The 17,641-nt window shown below is 39.6% G+C and overlaps 1 protein-coding gene across 1 annotated transcript; it reads right to left on the bottom strand.

Annotated features, from left to right (window-relative positions):
- Positions 1–453: 453 nt before the first annotated feature.
- On the bottom strand, positions 454–17,004 carry LOC113973637 (elongin-A-like). Its single transcript, XM_027696006.1, has 11 exons — positions 16,761–17,004; positions 10,901–10,957; positions 9,082–9,194; positions 7,310–8,012; positions 5,796–5,895; positions 4,805–4,978; positions 4,103–4,200; positions 3,152–3,332; positions 2,702–2,819; positions 800–918; positions 454–661 (listed from the first exon to the last, which is right to left on the bottom strand). The coding sequence occupies exons 1-11, from the start codon at positions 16,935–16,937 to the stop codon at positions 600–602; spliced, it is 1,902 nt and encodes a 633-aa protein (XP_027551807.1). The 5' UTR covers positions 16,938–17,004; the 3' UTR covers positions 454–599.
- Positions 17,005–17,641: the final 637 nt, after the last annotated feature.

Genomic DNA, 17,641 nt, shown 5'->3' with positions numbered 1-17,641 from the left:
AAGTGCCACAAACACGTTTTAAGCAGCTCCAGGGATGGTAACGGTAACATAAGCACTTCTCTGGGCAGCCTCTTCCAGTACTTGACAACCTCTTCAATGAAGAAATTTTGCCTGTTTATCTAATCTAACCCTTCACAGGTGTAACTTGAGGCCATTTTCCATTTCACTGTAACTTGGGAAAGGGACCAACCCTTACCTGTCTACAACCTCCTTTCAGGCAGTTGTAGAGGACAATAAGGTCACCCCCGCAGCCTCCTTTTCTCTGGACTAAATGACTCCAGTTCCCTTAGCTGTTCCTCAGAAAATTTGTGCTCCACACCCTTCACCATCTTAACTGATAAGTACACCACCTATAAGAGCCCATTTAAACTGATTTTCCATTAGTGTGTACTGACCTTATTTTAACTCAAGAAAGAAAGCAGCACTATGAAATGACTCAGATGTTTCAATTTTTATTGCTAATCACTTGCCTCTGCAGTGTTTCATAACTATTTTATCTAAGGCAAATTGAACATTGTTTACATGAACATTATATTCATTTGCTGTAGCACGATACACAAATAGTCACATCACGTAAGCTTCAAATACGCTGCCTCATTTTATCGCCATCCAGATCTACTCTTCAATGCTTTCAAAGTTTTCTTCATGATTGGTGCAATTTCTTCAATAGCAACAAAACAAAGAGACCAGTTAGGATTACAGCTATGAGTGACTTAAAATGGTATTAGCATAATATTAAGCATATATTAATAGACAGGTTAAAACAACTAATTTGATAATCTTAGGAAATTCCATTTACTTTTGATAGGCTTCTTTCCATCTTCAATCATGACACCTGAGCTGGAACTTCCAATGTTGCCAGCAGGAATCAGATTTGATGATGTGTTATTTCTGTCTCTGCTTTCTGGAATCCTTGTTCTTTTAGAAAAAGGAAATAAGAAAAAAGCTAGTATTTGATATCAAGCTACTATTTCCTCTGGTTCATTTTAGGGAAAAAAAAACAAAACCCTGATCAAACACATTTAAGAGACTTTCTCTTTTTCAAAATCATAAGATAATTCAGGTTAAAAGGGACCACAGGTGGTCATCTTGTCCATTTTCATTCTTGCATAAATTTTAGATTGTTAAGATTTTATTAAAAATTAAACTATCAGTTTGTGACAGATCAAAACGGTCAGCAATACCACTGTGATTCATAATGCCCTGTGCTCTAGTCTGCACTCTGTTTATTTTTCTCTTTGAACACAGTTGAACTGCTAACTAGCTCTCTGACAGAAAATGAGGGCAAACTTAAAAAAAAAAAAAAGCTTGTGTAAGAATGAGTAACTAGGAAAAGGCACAATAACTAACCTAAATATCCAATCAATAGGACAAGGCCTGAGGTAGATTCTTATACCTCCTGCTAAAGACAGTTAAACCAACACAGCAACCACGTGTCAGCATGATGTCACCGATCTGGACAGCCTTGTCCACCTCAGAGCCAGTCCCTGACATCTGCTGCCAGTGCTCACAATCCACTGTGCACTGAACTGAGAACAGCGGCCTGCTGGGCATCTGCATGTCTGCCTCAGGACCTTCTTAGCTCCTGCAAGACCAGCTTCTTAAGTGAAAATTTCAGCTGTACCAATTCTACAGCTTACAAAACTGACAGCTCAAAGCAATGAAGTTTAACTCATTGTGCCTAAACAAACCCTTGTTTCTCACGAAGGCAAAGATACGACCCTCTTACGGCTTCTTTCACACAACACTAGTTCTTAATTCATCATGCCTGAGGAAAAAAGTCTTGCAGGGCTTGGAGTATGTCATTCAGCTACTGGCCCAGTGATTACTGGAGCAGAAAGGACATATACACTACTGTACTAGAAGCACCTAAACTGGAAGGCTGGTCTGTCACAACACAGAATCAACCTCCCACAGAGCAACTGAAAGCAAAAGCCTAACTTGAAGTGCCTTAAGGTACTGTCTTGGTGGGGGATTATCTTTCTGCTGAAAACAACAACAGTATGGAAAGAACCTTCTGGATCTCATCAGCTAAAAGTACACTTATGAAAAGATACATGGTAAAAAAGCTGACTTTAAGAAATTGCTACATTCAGGCTGTCATTCCTGCCCCATATCACCACCATCTTGAGCAGTAAGTCAAGGCTGTTCAACTAAGTTTCTGAAATTCAGAGGGGAAAAAAAAAAGGAAAGAAAACACACCAAACAAACAAGCAAAAAACCCCCCAGTATTAAAAGTTCCTGATGTTCACTCTGGTCAGCTGAATTACTACAGGCAGCTGACTGAGATTGATTTTATCAAAGCAGGAGAACATGTGAGGCTACTAGGCAGGTTTATAAACCCAAAACATCAACAAAGGAATCTCCCCAGAATGTCAAGTGGCTTTAGTGTGATCTGGACAAAAAACCAGCGTCCACTCACACTCTAGCTGGGAGGGTAAATTCACAACTAGCACTTTGGAGGAATGTGGAATGGCAATGCGCACACACAGCAGAGAGGCGCACACACAGCAGAGAGGCGCACACACAGCAGAGAGGCGCACAAGATTTAAAAGTTAGTTTCTAGCCACTAGCCACTTAAAAAAAGGAAAGTAAATAGAGAGTTATTTAGAACTTCTAAATTATTTTGCAAGCAAGCTTTTGAACTGACAAAGACACCCAAACTCAAATTAAAAGCATTGTACGTAACACTTACTTGTACTTCTGTATGGGATGAAAGTGGGTGACAGGTCCTGCTGTCCCATGGATTTCTTGCTGTCGGCGAATGTCCCTGGGTGGTTTTGCTGCACTAGTCATATAAGCCATTTTTACTTGCCTGCCTAATACGGAAGCAAGGAGCAGAGGATATGTGACTTTTTATGCCTTTTATATCTAAAAGCTCTTTGCGTTGTTGCTTAGGATCCTCAGTCTAACCAGTAAGGTAAGATTTGTCTAATGCATAATACTTGCAGCATACAGCAAAGTATTGTACTAATGCATGCATTTAGTTTTTCAGCAACTTTTAAATTAAGAACAGTGTTTGTTCTTGATGACTTCTCTTAGAAGTTCAGCATTAATGTTCCCTGCAAACAAATCACTAAACCCTACATATTGTCAAGAACAACAGAAGAGACCAGGTTTTGTAAGTGGAAGAGCTAACCACAGATTTTACCTTTTGGTTTCTCAGATTGAGCTGAAAGAATATTTTTTGTAAGCATCTTCAGTTTTTCTTCTCTCTGATTAAACAGCCTCAAGTACATTTCACGCCAAGACTCATATTCCAGGAGGCTCTCATTTTTAAAGTCTCTCTGGCAGTGTTTCTTCCACAAGTGGTCAGAATCCTTTATAAACGTCTAATTTGAACACAAGATATCTTAAATCAAAGATTTTAAAACATTTTCAAGAGTACCTGTTAGCTGAGGCTGCAGATGCAGCCCAAACCCTTGGTGGAGAAAGGTGCAGAACAAACCCCATCACACATGCCATCACAGGTACCCACAATGTGAAGTGTGGCAATACCATGCAGAGATACTGACTTCAGCCTAGAAATCCCACAGTTTCAAAGAGCAGAGCCCTACACTGGAGTCAGTAAGCCATGCTCACAGTCTAGACTTGTGTTTACAGCACAGGCTCAGGCACTCCAGCTCTCCACTTATAGCACGAAGAGAAAAGGCTAACTTGCACTACAAAGGGCTACACACTCAGAGCCTCAATGTCCAAATGCATCAGGGAGCTGAAGTCCCAACAGCATGCATACTAAATCTACCACACACATGAAATCTCACCCCAGCTGCTTCCTGACTGGTATGCTTTGCAACCTTAACAGTTTGTAACTTAAAAACAGTTGGTTCTATTATGACTTTCCCAGATATTTCAGTGGCAAATACTGTGATCATCTTTTTTCTTTCTGATTTTTGGAAACAAAAATACTTTTCTATACACAGTCTTTCACTCAGTCATCAGGAATAATTCTCCCAAATGTTTTAAATCCTGACATTTGAGAAAGGGAGTCTTGATAATGATAGCTTAATTCAAAGAAATTAGTATGCAAGACAGAAACCCAGTGCAACCCATGGAGTTGTGGAACTCTGTAGCTCCCTGAATTTAGCAAGGCAGAATTTACCAGATTACATTCCTCTATTCGAAACAACTGCTCTGGTGTGCATCGTGTTAGCACAGGTTCAAGAATTTCAAAGGGCACACCTCCTACTTCTTGTAGCACTACAAAAAAGTAGGTAAGGTACTTTCAGTATCTTACTTATTTTACTCAGTGGGTAACACCACTCACCAAACAGTTTAAAAGTAAAAACACAAGTTAATTTTAGCAAGCACTAACAGAACACTTTTTGAAGTCAGGCTATGAAAATATTTAGAAATCAGCAGTTCCACGCTGATTAGCAGTTATACTTGAGGATGGATAAAGCATCTTTGAACAGCCATTTCCCCATCTTTACTGACGTGTACCACTACCCCCCTCTGCCTATGCATGGAATAAAAGAATGTCTTGATCACTTACTCTAATTTATGTAAACAAACATTTTTGGGGGGGGGAACAGCAGACTTTTTGACTTATAAATTTATAGGACAATATATTTTAAGTAAAATTGGAACTGGAAAAATTGTAAGCTTTCAAAGAGAAAACCCCTACAGTTTAGCACAGACATCAATTCCTTTTTAAGTGCCTTTCAACCTGCTCTGAGTCACTGTTTGCAGGGCAGGACAATGTATTTTAGTAGGCCTATTGTTGGCATGGAGAAAAACAAACAAATGAAAAAATCAGATACACTTTCAGTCACAGCCTGCACAAATCCCTTAAAATACTCACAATCAATATTATTTTGAAGCACGCGAATGCACTGTTCATACAGCGTAAGCATCTTTGAAAGACAGACTGTTTTAGAGCCAGAGTAAACTTGCATTTTAGAGTTCAGTCTCCGTCCTGTGAATTGAACCATCTCACTGACTTGCTGAGGTTCTTCCACCTCAGGTGCTACAGGTGCTACAGAAGCTGCAAGCAAAACATCAGCAGGTTTTAAAATGCTTTAAACATTCAGCTCTGAGATGAGCACAGCTGGTAGGACATGTTACCTTTTCTTGAAATACAAAGTTATTGCATTACAGTTTGGGGCCCTTGCACATATCATATCGCAGAAGTGCACTCACCATCATCTAACACCAAGACAGCACGTACACTGCAAGTGAGCTGCACCAACTCAAATCAGTCTTGTATTATTTAGCTCCAATCTACGTGAGCTGTATTCACACTTGAGTAACAGAGTAACCTATCTATAGCACCTTACTGGCTCTCCTAAGTCACCCTAGAGAAGCCAGAGGCTACAATAGCAGCGACATTTCAAGACCCCAGTGGTATGAAACCACTAAAACCCCAGAAAAACTGCTAGAGAAACCAATGGCAATTTATGTCACCTACCTATAAAGATGCTAGTGGTTCCTATGCCAAAGCTAGACCAAGTGCTTCATATATTTTTTTACCTGAGACAGTTTCTACTAAGTCTATTCCTGTCTATACCTTAGACCAGGCAAAAAGATAAATGAGGGCTGTAGAACTACTACCCAATTTACGCCTTCTTTACATCTGTGATAACCTTCCACAGTATTTCTTTACTCAGCCAGCCATAAGGAAGACTTTATAACTCCCTTCAACTTCAACATGATTTTTACAGGTGAGAAAGCGAATGTGAAGCCCTTCTTTACTATGGAGAGATGAGCTAATACAGTTTATTAGAAAAGGAGATAAAACATCTCTACAGAGAGCTGTAAAAACCTGCACCATTTCAACCTTGTATACTACTTACCTGTAAAGTCTGCAGCACACAGGGGAAATGAGTTTGAGATGCCTGTCAGAAATTTAGGTAGTGGAGTATTAAGAAGCTCCTGGAGGGATGCCACCTTAGCCTGTGCACAGTTAAGGAAACAACACTTCAACATTATAAATTTGGGTTTACAGAAACTTAAAATAAGCTAAAAAAAACAAAACAAAACAAAAAAACCACTGAAACCCAAAACCAAACAACCCTTAAGCAAACCCCAAAGTTAACTAGGGTAACTAAAATTATTTCTTTTCTACACTAAAATTTACTCACAGGATTATTTTGCAGTGTACCCTTTCATACTCTACTTACCAAGACTATACCACAAAAGGAACTTAGTGTGACATCTGCAATTAGTGCATAGAAAGAGATTAAAGAACAGTAGATCAGTTAACAGGCTTTCAGATAAATCACTACAGAGGCAAGCAGTGAATGAGATAAACTGCAAGATGACAAAAGTACAATCCTAAAAGACAAGAAACAGCTTTATACCTGGTCCTATCAAGTCTCCTATATCATGCCTAAAATTTTCACAGATAACCCCTTAAAAAGGGATTTAAAGATGCAGCATTCTGTTAAGTATGGGTCCCTACAAATGGATTATGTGCAGTGTCAAAATTGGGTCTTAGGTGTCCTCCAATTGTAAGTCAGGCACTTACAGCCCAAAACTTGCATTGCCTGAACTTCATTTCAGTATCTTCAATAACTTTTCACAACTGCTTGAATATACAAGATTTTTCCTCAAACAGTTTAACAGTATCATACGCAAGCCTCTACATTAATATTTCTCCATTTGGGACAGACCACATTCAAATTGCAGATTTTCCACAATAAATAAAGCCTGAAGCTTTCACATTAAAGTGAAGATACCTCTAATTTTCAGCACACAGAAGGTCTTCATTTAAAATGTCTAATTAATATACATTTTTAGATATACCTTGGCTCAGAGAAGCTACTCAAACTTTTTCCACTTCAAGGGACTAGGATAGCTCAGATTAAGAACATGTATAATCTAGTTTTATATGCAATACTTTGGTTTACCTCAGTGCATTTAAGGAAGGTTCAGCTCCACTGCAAACCTTAAAGTTCACTATTAAAGGACCACATCATCTGACAAAAGGACTGTGTGGTACACAAACAGCTGCTGCAGTCACAAACCAGGCTGGTCAAGAATGGAAGAAGGGGACATCTTTCCAAAGATGTCCCCTTTGCACTTTGCAGGTCAAAAGCAGATTAGCTGATATGAATCAAACACTATTGCAATATTTGAAATTATCCTAAAAATACAAGTAAGTCAATTGCAAACCACCAGTATGCAATAAGCAGTCTTCCCCTCCCCCCAATTATTGTAATTACTGGTAATTGCAATGGAGCTGATATATCAGTCACACCATCTGTTCCTTAAAATAAATAGAGATAAATTGCACTGAAATTAAGAGTGCAAAGCACTTATTTATCTCTAGTTTATCTGCTATTACCTCAACCATGTAGCAGTTTACCTTTTTACTGGGAGTTTCTGATTGATCACTCTTGCATTTTTTAAAGTCTTCCACGCCCTCTTCTGCATGAGAAAGTTTTGAGGTCTTTTGTGGTAATGAGCTGTTCTTCTGTTCACTGCACTTCTTTGGCCGTGCACCTGTAGAACCAGCCTTTCTCTTTCTTCTGTTAGGAACTTGATCATAATTAAGATAAGATTCAAAAGACATAGTAGGGGGCTCGAATTCCTCATCACTAGATAATTTGGCTTTGCTTTTTATGACAAGTTTTTGTTTTGGTTTCTTCACACATTTAGGACTTCTCTGTTCTGAAGTATCCTTACTAGGCTTTTCCTCCAGAGGTGATAAGCCTTTAGCGGCTGCAGCGGAATGCAGCTTTTCTGAAACTTTCTTGCTCTCTGTGGAGTTGCTCTCTTTGAACTCACTGTCTTTAGCCTGAGAACTGGTACCACAGGAAGCATGCTTAGAACCACTGCTGCTACATTCTTCATTATCACATTCTTTTGGAGACTCAGAATCTGTACTTTGATGGGTCTTTTTACTACAAATATGCTCCTTATTCAACTTTTTAGAAATGGAAGTGCTGTTAGGACTTCTAAAGGCCAATAGAGATGCTCTGGGCTTCTCCGAAGGCTTAATCTCGTTGGAAAGAGAAGATTTCTTCTCACATTTTCTTTTTTCAGTATATTTTTTTCCTCTGTGGCCACTGCAACAATAAAAAAAAACCAAAACCATCCCATTGTATATCTGATGCTAAATTTTTAAACAATCTTTGTTCCTACATTAGTAAAACTAAAAGCATTAAATCACACCATATATCAAAACACAGAACTGTGCTCTGCTGTGGTCTTCTTTTTCCATTATCCCAGAGAAGCCGCTCTTGGGTCCAGCATTGCTAAATATTGCAACAAGAATTGACAGCAAGACAAGCGGGGAGTAGGGACATAACCATCAGTCGGAAAACATGCCTGCCAGTACTATTTGTTTAAAACATATTGGATACCACTTTTCATACAAGTTTCCCTGCATGCTTTAGAACACAGACGTGGTGCTTGAAGTAACTACAAGACAGAATTTACCACATGCTCTGTAGATGGTACAGATTACAACAGGTCAGCCTTTCTGATTTGCTCATCACAGGTTCTGGTATTTTGCTTTCCTGTTGTTTGAACAACTTCAGATTTAACTATTTATGCACTATTTAGTCAAACTAAACTCTTGGCTTTCTCAACTGTCTCAAACTGTCAGAGGACTGCAAAGCATCTAAAGCAGAGTGAGCCTTGTCATGGCAGTGGCAGCTCCTTCATTCAGAGAAGAAACTGCATTTCTTCAGTGTGACTCCTCCAGTATTAGAAGCCCCTCTCAGTCTACAAGAACATCAGAAGAAAACTCTTTACACAACGAAATCACTGGAGAGCTTCCTCATTTAACCACCACACCTCTGGGAAGAAAGGGCAAGTTTCCCAACTTACTGAAGAAGTGCACAGCAGTGCCCATCATTAGTTTAGTCCTGCTTGTACCAGCTGGGACCTAAGAACTTTTGCCAGTCAAAAAAACCAGCTGAAGTCACAGTGCTGACTGGCTAATTGACCAATACTGGTCACTTTGACCTTTTTCTTCATATTTTATAATGGCATCCTAATTTCTTCCATTCAATTTATACATTTGTCCTAATGCAGATTTGTCCTTCCAAACACTTTTCTAAGCTTTCCAATCTCTATTTTTAAAGTCACACTACAGTATAATTAACTTTTAGGAAAAATGTTCAAACCTACCTTTTATTTTCTGTAGAAACAAGTATTTTCCATTGTTTTACCAGAGTTTTAGCTATATTCCCAGCAGTGGCATGTTTCCTCAAACTGTTAACTGTTTTGCCTATGCCAGTTTCCTGTGCAAGATAATGCAAGAAAGATGGGCAGAATAAATCACAACTCTCATCCCAAACAAAACCTCCTCTAAAACTGCTACAAACAGTATTAGCCTAGTAGTGAGGACAGTTCTATGGCAGCCAAGGAAATAAACACTCTTTTTTACTGCAAACAGAACTGAAGGTAGTTATTTATAAGCAAATATGAAGAACAAAATGTGGCCTTAATTCATAAAACTAAGAGAAGTAATTTTCCTCCATTAAATGTACATCTTTCAGGAATGTCACTTGTCACAAATGCTTATGCCCACAAAATACATCAATTCAAATTTCCTTTAGGCAGTACATTTTAGCATATGAGAGAGCATATATGCTGGACATGCTGTAACCTAAAATGCATCTCAACCAGTAGTATGGGGTACAGAGGTCAAAGGAGCAAAGTTATTTGCACAATATCTTGTGCCTTCAAGTCTCACTCCAGTGTGTTTCATGTTGTTTAGGCAAAGCTATCTTGCAGTCTTTCAGTGTTTATAGAATCACAGGTGATTTTAATCCTGTACTATCAGCAAGCATCTCTGATTCACAAACTCTCATTTGTAAGATGTGCACAAAATCTGGAATTCAGTAGGTTTGCTGCATCCTGTTAACGCTCTTGCTAACTAGTGAAGTGATACCCCGTGAGGTCCGAGCAAGAGCTATACACATGCTACTCCTACATAATCAGCTCAGCCCCTACAAAGGGCTTCCGTAAATTCACTTCAAGTGTATTTAGCTTATACATAATTTGAGCAATCTGATTTGGTAAGTCAGTTACTGCAAACAGATGGAATAAATCTGGTGGGACTATTTCATAAAGCTATTTATGTTCTTCAAATGCATTAAAAATATGTGGAGCCCTCAGCTGTAAGACATCTCCTTCTGTTTGACTTTAAGGCTTCCATCAAAGTCTGACCCATTATAAAACATGTAAGTTTGCTGGGAACATGAATTGTCTCCAGAAACCCTTTGCCATTTTAAATAACTAATTGCAATACAAGATCATTTTGTTTTCCAATAAAAATACATAAATACTGCTGTATTCCAGTAGAAGTCTGCCTGTGTTTAGGAAGTCAAATGCCTTTGCCTCTTTGCCTGAATAGGCTAGCTAAATATCTTAATAATTGTATTTTTCTACTACTGTTCAAAAAATTCTCTCACAAACCCCACATTTTTCTTCTTCCCAAAACACAGACACATTGCTTATAATAACTAGAAGCTTCATAGACCAGTGTGATAATATCAAATATAAAATTTGACAGGACGTGGCTTGAGTGAGGATAAAAGTCACAAAAATCCTTACTTAGGATGCCTGCTCTTTAAATGCAAGAAACTAACTTTGAGCTGCTAATAAAAGACAGAAGAGTTTGACAACTGACCTAAAGAATGGTTCACCCTTATTTGCTTTGTCTTTAGCATTGATTGAAAGCAGTTTTACAGTGAAAAGAAACCAATCCTAATTAGAAAAATGGCCTCTATATGCCCAAGTCCCTGTTCAGTACTATCATTGACATAATACTGCATTTGTCAAGTTGGATGCCCAGCTTTAAGGAAATGAATCTAACCAAATCATGATATAGAGTCAAAATTCTAAAATTTAACATGTTCACCACCTCTACAATTGCAGACTCCTGACATTTACATGGGAATTCACTATGGAAGAGTTTAATATATCATTATTGATCACTTACCACTAGAATATCCAGTGATAAATCCAAATCCTGTAGTACCTTAAGTGTTGTTATGATCTGGAAGGAAACATTAGATTTATTGTTTTAAACAAATATTTGAAATTCTACTCTGTTCTTCTCATCCTCATTCACTTGTTTAATCCAAAAAGACTCAATAGTTTTAAAAGGAACACCCAGTATCTCCAGGAAAATGTAAGCACTCCTTTACTGCACATCAAGGCTGTGCTTGCAGTCTGTGCTGTGAACCAGTACAGTTCTGCCACCCCCCAATTTCAGTAACATCAGAAAATCCAGTAGATAGCTTGAATTTACAATTATAGAGATTACAATAAAGATCAATAATACAGTAGTATGGGATACATATACATGCCACAGTCCTCATGTAGCAGTGACTCTCTTTTGCCACAAAATCAATAGAAAAGCAGCACTAGGCAAAATCACCTCAAAAAATCGGCAACTGTCACAGTCAGCAGCACTACTCCTTCATCAGCCCAGGCCAATAAAGGACAATAGAGATGGTGGAAGCTCAGATTACACAAAATAAGGTATTGAAAACATAACTGCAATTTGTACATTAACAAAATGAGCTCAAGCTAAAACAGCTGTTTTCTTTCACACTGACAAAGTGTACACCTGTTACAAAACTCAACATTTCCATAAAAGCAGGAAAGGGTTTTTTAGATACAAAAGGCTCATCTTCCTATGAGGATTTTTTAATAAAAAAAGTCTAATTTATAAGCAGAGTATAAATTTCTACAGCAACAAAATCCAATGTTTTGGCAGTGGGTATACAGCACCCCAGGCAGGGTCTTGCAGCTGACCTTATCTTTCTGTTGTGGTTTAGGAAAGGTATTCCCCAATTTAGTGTTCCCATTTAGGAGTAAGACACTCCCCAAGAAAAATACTAATTGCTCACAATGTTAACATAGTTTCCAATGCTTGTGATTATCAGTGTCAAGTTAGTTCACTTTTTATTTAATTAAAAGAATATATATCCTCATTGATTTATTTTGCAATGAGAAAGGAAGTAACTCACTGCTGACAGGTTATATTGTGCTATATAACATGACTAGATACTCAATCACTGCAAACTACTGGGAATAAATCCCATAGGCCAAAAACAAACCTCTGTGTGGAAGAATACATTGAGACACAAAGAGAATAGGGGTTTTGAGTATTTCCTCATGATGGGTTTTGGACTAATTCTTAAAACCAAGTTTATTTCAGAATAAAAGATTCAGGAAGCAGGCAATTACTATTCATACAACTTTAAACTAACAGGCTATGTTACAAAAGTACCTAGATGACATACATGTCTAAAAGCAGTCAACACATTTTAATGAAAGACAAAACTTTCAAAGTTTCCTAAACTAAAGACCACACAGCTCATTTTGGCTACTTGAAGTGTATATCACATTTGGAAAATTAAGATAAACAACACTGTTTCATTAAAACAAAAAAAAAAACCCAAAAAAAAAAACCCAAAAAACCAAAACCAAACAAAACAAAAAAAGCATTTACCAGACACTCTGACAAGCTTTTTAGAAGTTATACTGATCACTTGAGAGCAGGAAATAGCTCAGGTTGCAGGGAAACCAGCCACTCCGCATGTATAGGACTAGTACAAAGCTCCATTTGCCTTGCTCTGTAACTGGACAGAGTAAGCGGCAGCTTCCAGCCTGCCAGTAGGAATCACATCTTCAAGCTCTTGGCATTTAGAATCAAACTTACTTTCAGACACGATCAGAAAATAAGCAAATTTGATTTGTGGCAAGCATTTGTAGCAGCAGAGAAACTTTCTATTTATCCTATTTGCTAGAGAGCTCTGATTTCTCTATCAAAGACTTAAAGCACAAGCTCCAATATCTTTCAGGCTTTGGTGATGGCCACAGAAAGGTATACTGTGAAGCACAAGAGACAGAAAAGTTTTTCACCGGAACCAAAGTTTGTTAGAAACACAAACTTTGCTATCATGATACGTATGTAGTATACCATTACAATTATTGCATAAAATAAGGCAAAAAGAAAGTAATCTATCTGAAGTCTGTTCTAAGCAGGCCTTTAAAAACAAAAAGGAGACTGACTGTTGAGGTATCTTACTCCAGCCATCTTTCACCATAGCATTTGTGGCCCATCTGGCTCTCCTTGTCTCACTGGACTGGATCCAGTAACTTCCTCCCCCAAGTTCTTCCACGTACATGCAACACCTATGTAACCCTCCACTGGTTTTCAGACTATTTTATGTCGCATACCACTACCAGCTACATCTCATGGTAAAACTATTGAGACTGTGAAGTTTATAGAAAAATTATGAAGTTACCTTTTTATACAATTCCTGAACTATTCCACAGAATTTCTAAATACTGATTCAGGAAGAATGATCAAAAACCTTTAGCATTGCTGGTTTTCCAATGAATGACATTCCAAGCAAACCCAAGACACAGATCTTCGTGCAATATAAAGAGAGAACAAAACCAGAGCCTTATGGACAAACAGAGCTGGCCACACACATAGTGGTGTGAGACAAAAGCAAAAGTGACAATAGCAGCAAGAGCGAACAAAGATGCAGGAGAGGAGGGAAAGCAGGCTGGCATTTGGAAAGCAGAGGGCAGTGGTAATGAGCAATGGGTAAGGAAGCATGTGAGCAAACAAAATTTTCCAGAGTCAAAACTGAAAGCAAAGTAATAACAACAACAGATCCCAGGTGCACTGGGTTTGGTCTCTTCCCACTGCACCAGTGATGCTCCATCATCCCTTACACAAGTGTTTTACAGTCTTCTCATTTTTTCTATCTGAACCTGGAACCTCAGGAAGGATGGGACCCATTAACAGGTTCCCAGGCCATTTGTAGTCAGGGGACTGACATTTCATTACAGTAACTCTTTCCTGTTTTCTGTCCTTCCTTCTGCACTCAGTAGCTGCAACCCTCTTTCAAAGAGGCTCCTATGATTCTTTAGCTCATTCTCTTCTAAAATACAGCCTGGGAAATTCCACCAAGTCCACAAATTCTGGCTGAGCTAGACAACTCCTTCTGAAAATGCACCAAGACTCTGAAGACAACACCTTAGAAAAAGTCAGCTCTTTCCCAAACAAATCACTCGTATGCCCTCAGTTAACCAAAAAAAAAAAAAAAAAAAAAAAGCACACAACCTTTTACCTAAAAAAAATTTGCCTACTTTGGTTTTCAACTATTAAATCTAGTCATCTCTTCTTGATAATTAAAGGAGCCTTCTTTCAATAATCTTATACAATACAGAAATAAATGTAAACATTAATCACACACTTTACCTTGGTTCTTTAGTTTCATTAAGTTATGCCAGTCATTCTCTGGCTGTCTTATTATCTTTCCAGCTTGGTCAGTATTGTTTTTAAAAACAGTCCTCAGAACAGGACATAATATTCCTGTAACTGTCCCTCTAATGCTGTATAGCAGTAATAACATAACCTTGCTAAGCTACCCAAAGATAGCATTTACTCCATAAGCCATTGCATTGTACTGCAATTTCATGCTCAACTGGTAATACATCAGAGCTCCAAATCATTTTCTGAGTCAATGCTTTCCAAAATACAGTCTCCTATCCTGAATGACCTATATTCATAGCTCCTAGCTGTGACTTTCCACTGAGCCATGGTAAAGCATGTGTTGCTCAAATGAATATAGCCTAGCACATGATCAAATTTGGTTTCTAGAAGGGACTCTTCATTTGACACAAATTACTTCAGTATGTGTAGCATTTCCCTATAATGCTTGCAGTCTTCTAAATTAAGAAAGAGTTGAGTAGCATCATGTCAGGAACAGATGGATAACCAACTTCCATCTCACCCTCCCAAAAAACCCACCACAAACCCACAACCAAAACCACAAATCAACATTGTTTCCTGATGAGGTCTGGCACTTATTTTTAGTGAGTGCAACTGAAATCAGTTTTATGTATTACATCAGGTCCATGACACTGCTACTGTAATCGGTATTGCACAGAAGCAAGCCTTGAAACTTGCATATATTTATGACAATTACTGTCAGCTGAATACAATTTGAGATAAATTTGGCAGAACATATCTACATAACGGCTCACTGAACGGCATGGATCATGGCACCACCCTTCAATTCTACATCAGTTAGATTCTTAACACAACATCATGCAGCTGCTCAACACATTCCTTTATGATCAATGTCAATGAAGACCATTTCACTGACCTGTATAAACAACAGCATAGTATTTTTTTCCTGTACCTTCATTAGAACCTTGAGTGTCACTCAATACCTATTCTTTGTTAATTCTCTGAAAACTCACTGTGTAGCTATCAAACCTCACACATTAAGAAGCTTTTGACATGAACAACTGATGTTCTGCATCTTCCCTGGTTACTATCATATCAAAGACTATTCAACACTTATTAGAAAGTCCCAAGACAAATATTATTCTTAGTATGGAACAGAAATATTTGATAACACCAGCACTTGCCTAATATTGATTTGTTATTCTTTTCACACATACCTAGAACTTTCCTCTTTGCCTTTAAAGATGCTAACCACGTTTCTATTACTACATTTAGCTTCTGTTAGGAGTGCATTTCATGACTGCTATCAGTTTCTCACTTTTCCTACCACTCCTTAGGCCCTTGTTATTGTAAATATTTCCATTTCAGTAAACACAGTTTTACCAGGGACAGCAGAAGTGCTGCAGCACCACCACTAGCCACATTTTATGCAGCACCTACTTGCAGTCACGCTGCATAAAAACAGATCTTCTCTTAACAAAACCAAATCTGCCAGAACTATTCTCATTTTTCACTGGAGTTGAATGTGTTCTGAAACTTATCGGTTTGGGATTACTTAAAAATTAATTACCTCTAGAATTCCTTCTTTCTTTTGCTTTGCTATCTCGTGTTCAGAATAGCATATCAACACCAATCCAATGTACTAAAAAATTCAAATACTATCATATCTGATAATTTCTGTCGCACAGGAAGAAATCGTAGGTTCACTGAACTGCAAATTAAAACTTCTGAAGAAGCACGAGCACAGATATTTGCATTTTAGACAGATATTATCTACAGCACTGCCATTCAAGTAGATAAACCTTATTGGCTAAGAAAATCAGTATTTCCTCTATATGCATAAATACACACTTTAAAAACACACTCCAGGTATGATTAATAGGTAAGCTTTTTAAGTTCATTAGCTACCAAATACAATGCAATTTCTACTGCTGCCCCCGTCCCTAAATACTTGCACAAACTTGTATCAAGTTTTGATGCCTTGGAAACCCATCAAGGCAAACGTGTTTTATTTTCAAAGAGAATGTGACCCTGAAAAAACCAAACAAAAACTACCCTACTCTTTTAATACACCTTCTTTAGTCGAATGTGATGTATTCCTAAAACATTGAGGCCAATTTGGTACATGCTGCTTGGTTTCCAGTTCCTTCGGAGTCCAGGCTGTTGCTCAGAGAATGGTCCGTGCCTTCGTCCCCCTGTGCCGATCTCCCCGTCCGCCTCTCTGTTCCTCCAGTGTCCCCCTCTGCCCCTCTGTGCCTCCAGTGTCCAGCACAGCTTCAGTAGCTGCTCTGACCCAGCTCCCCACTCTGCATGATGTCTGCATGCTTTAAGTGATCCTTATCCAGTCCTCGCAGCTACTGAGCAGCCTGGCTACCCTACAGGGGTGTATCATTCCTTCCAGAGATAGGAAGAGCTTTGTTCTTGCACCGAGAAGAACAACCAGGCAGGGCGTGAGAGCCCCCGCTCCTCCTGATGTGCACCGTTAAAACAAAGCAGAAGCACCTATTTCCCTCAGAAACTCTTATGAACACAGTGATCATCAGCCCAGCTACTGTGTTTTGCTCTTCTGGTCGGGTACCTCCGCAGGCTCCCGCGCGGAGCCCAGCCGCTCCTTCAGCTCCAGCACCCTCCCCGCCATGGAACCGGCACTGGGAGCGGCGCTCCCCCCCTCCGCCATCACACCGGCACCGCTCCGACCCCGCCCAGGCCGCTGCGCTCCCGCTCGCCCTTCTTGTACCCGCGCCTGCTCCGCCATAGGCGGTTCCTCCCGGCCGGGCTGGTTGCCGAGAGCTGCGGCCGACCTGGCTGTTCGCTACCAACCTATCAGCAGTAATGACAATGAGCGTGTGCGTTGCTCTGCTCTGCCTCGTTAGGCGCCATTTGAATACACAGTGGCACTGAGCAAGCACGGCTGTAGTTAAGGTGAGCCCGTGGAGGTGAGTCGGGGTGATCACCAGCTTGCCCCAAGACACGACAGGGCGCGCACTGTGCCCCTGCCGAGATGTGTCCATCGGTGCGGCTGTGCGGCCGCGGGAGCAGCCGGGAGCGGTCTCTGGGGTTCACTGTCAGTGTCAGTCACTGGTTCGTGCACACCTGTCCTGTTACCTGCAGGTGATGACAAGGTCTGTGGCACTCTGGTGTCCATGCGTGGCTGGGAGGCTGCTCTGTGGCACGATGCCTTGTGTAGGGGGTAGCATTGTCAAGCCATGAAGACGTGACTGGCACCCACAGGCACCCACTGCAGTCCTCACTCGGCTGAGGAGGACATCCTTTTCTTTTGGTCCTGCCTTATTTACAGCCTGATGGCTAATGCTTTGTGCTTTTTTTTTTTTCCTTTTTTCCCCCTTCCCCAGGAGGACTGATCACTTTTGAGCTCTGCATGGCTCCCCTGTGGATTACCTACTAAGCACGTGACAGGGAATCGGTCTTTGGTGCTGTTTGAACTGCGCATCTGAAACG

Source organism: Neopelma chrysocephalum, unplaced genomic scaffold, assembly GCF_003984885.1.
Source record: "Neopelma chrysocephalum unplaced genomic scaffold, ASM398488v2 Primary Assembly neopelma1_104, whole genome shotgun sequence".
NCBI lineage: Eukaryota > Metazoa > Chordata > Aves > Passeriformes > Pipridae > Neopelma > Neopelma chrysocephalum.
This window is presented reverse-complemented; position numbering and strand designations above follow the sequence as displayed.

Bases quoted from the DNA above. Each gene is read 5' to 3' on its own strand.
- LOC113973637 (XM_027696006.1), bottom strand. From the start codon at position 16,937: ATGGCGGAGCAGGCGCGGGTACAAGAAGGGCGAGCGGGAGCGCAGCGG. The intron at 10,958-16,760 runs GTACCCGACCAG...GTTTCCTTCCAG, and splicing joins CCGCGCGGGAGCCTGCGGAG to ATCATAACAACACTTAAGGT. The intron at 9,195-10,900 runs GTAAGTGATCAA...TATCTTGCACAG, and splicing joins TATCACTGGATATTCTAGTG to GAAACTGGCATAGGCAAAAC.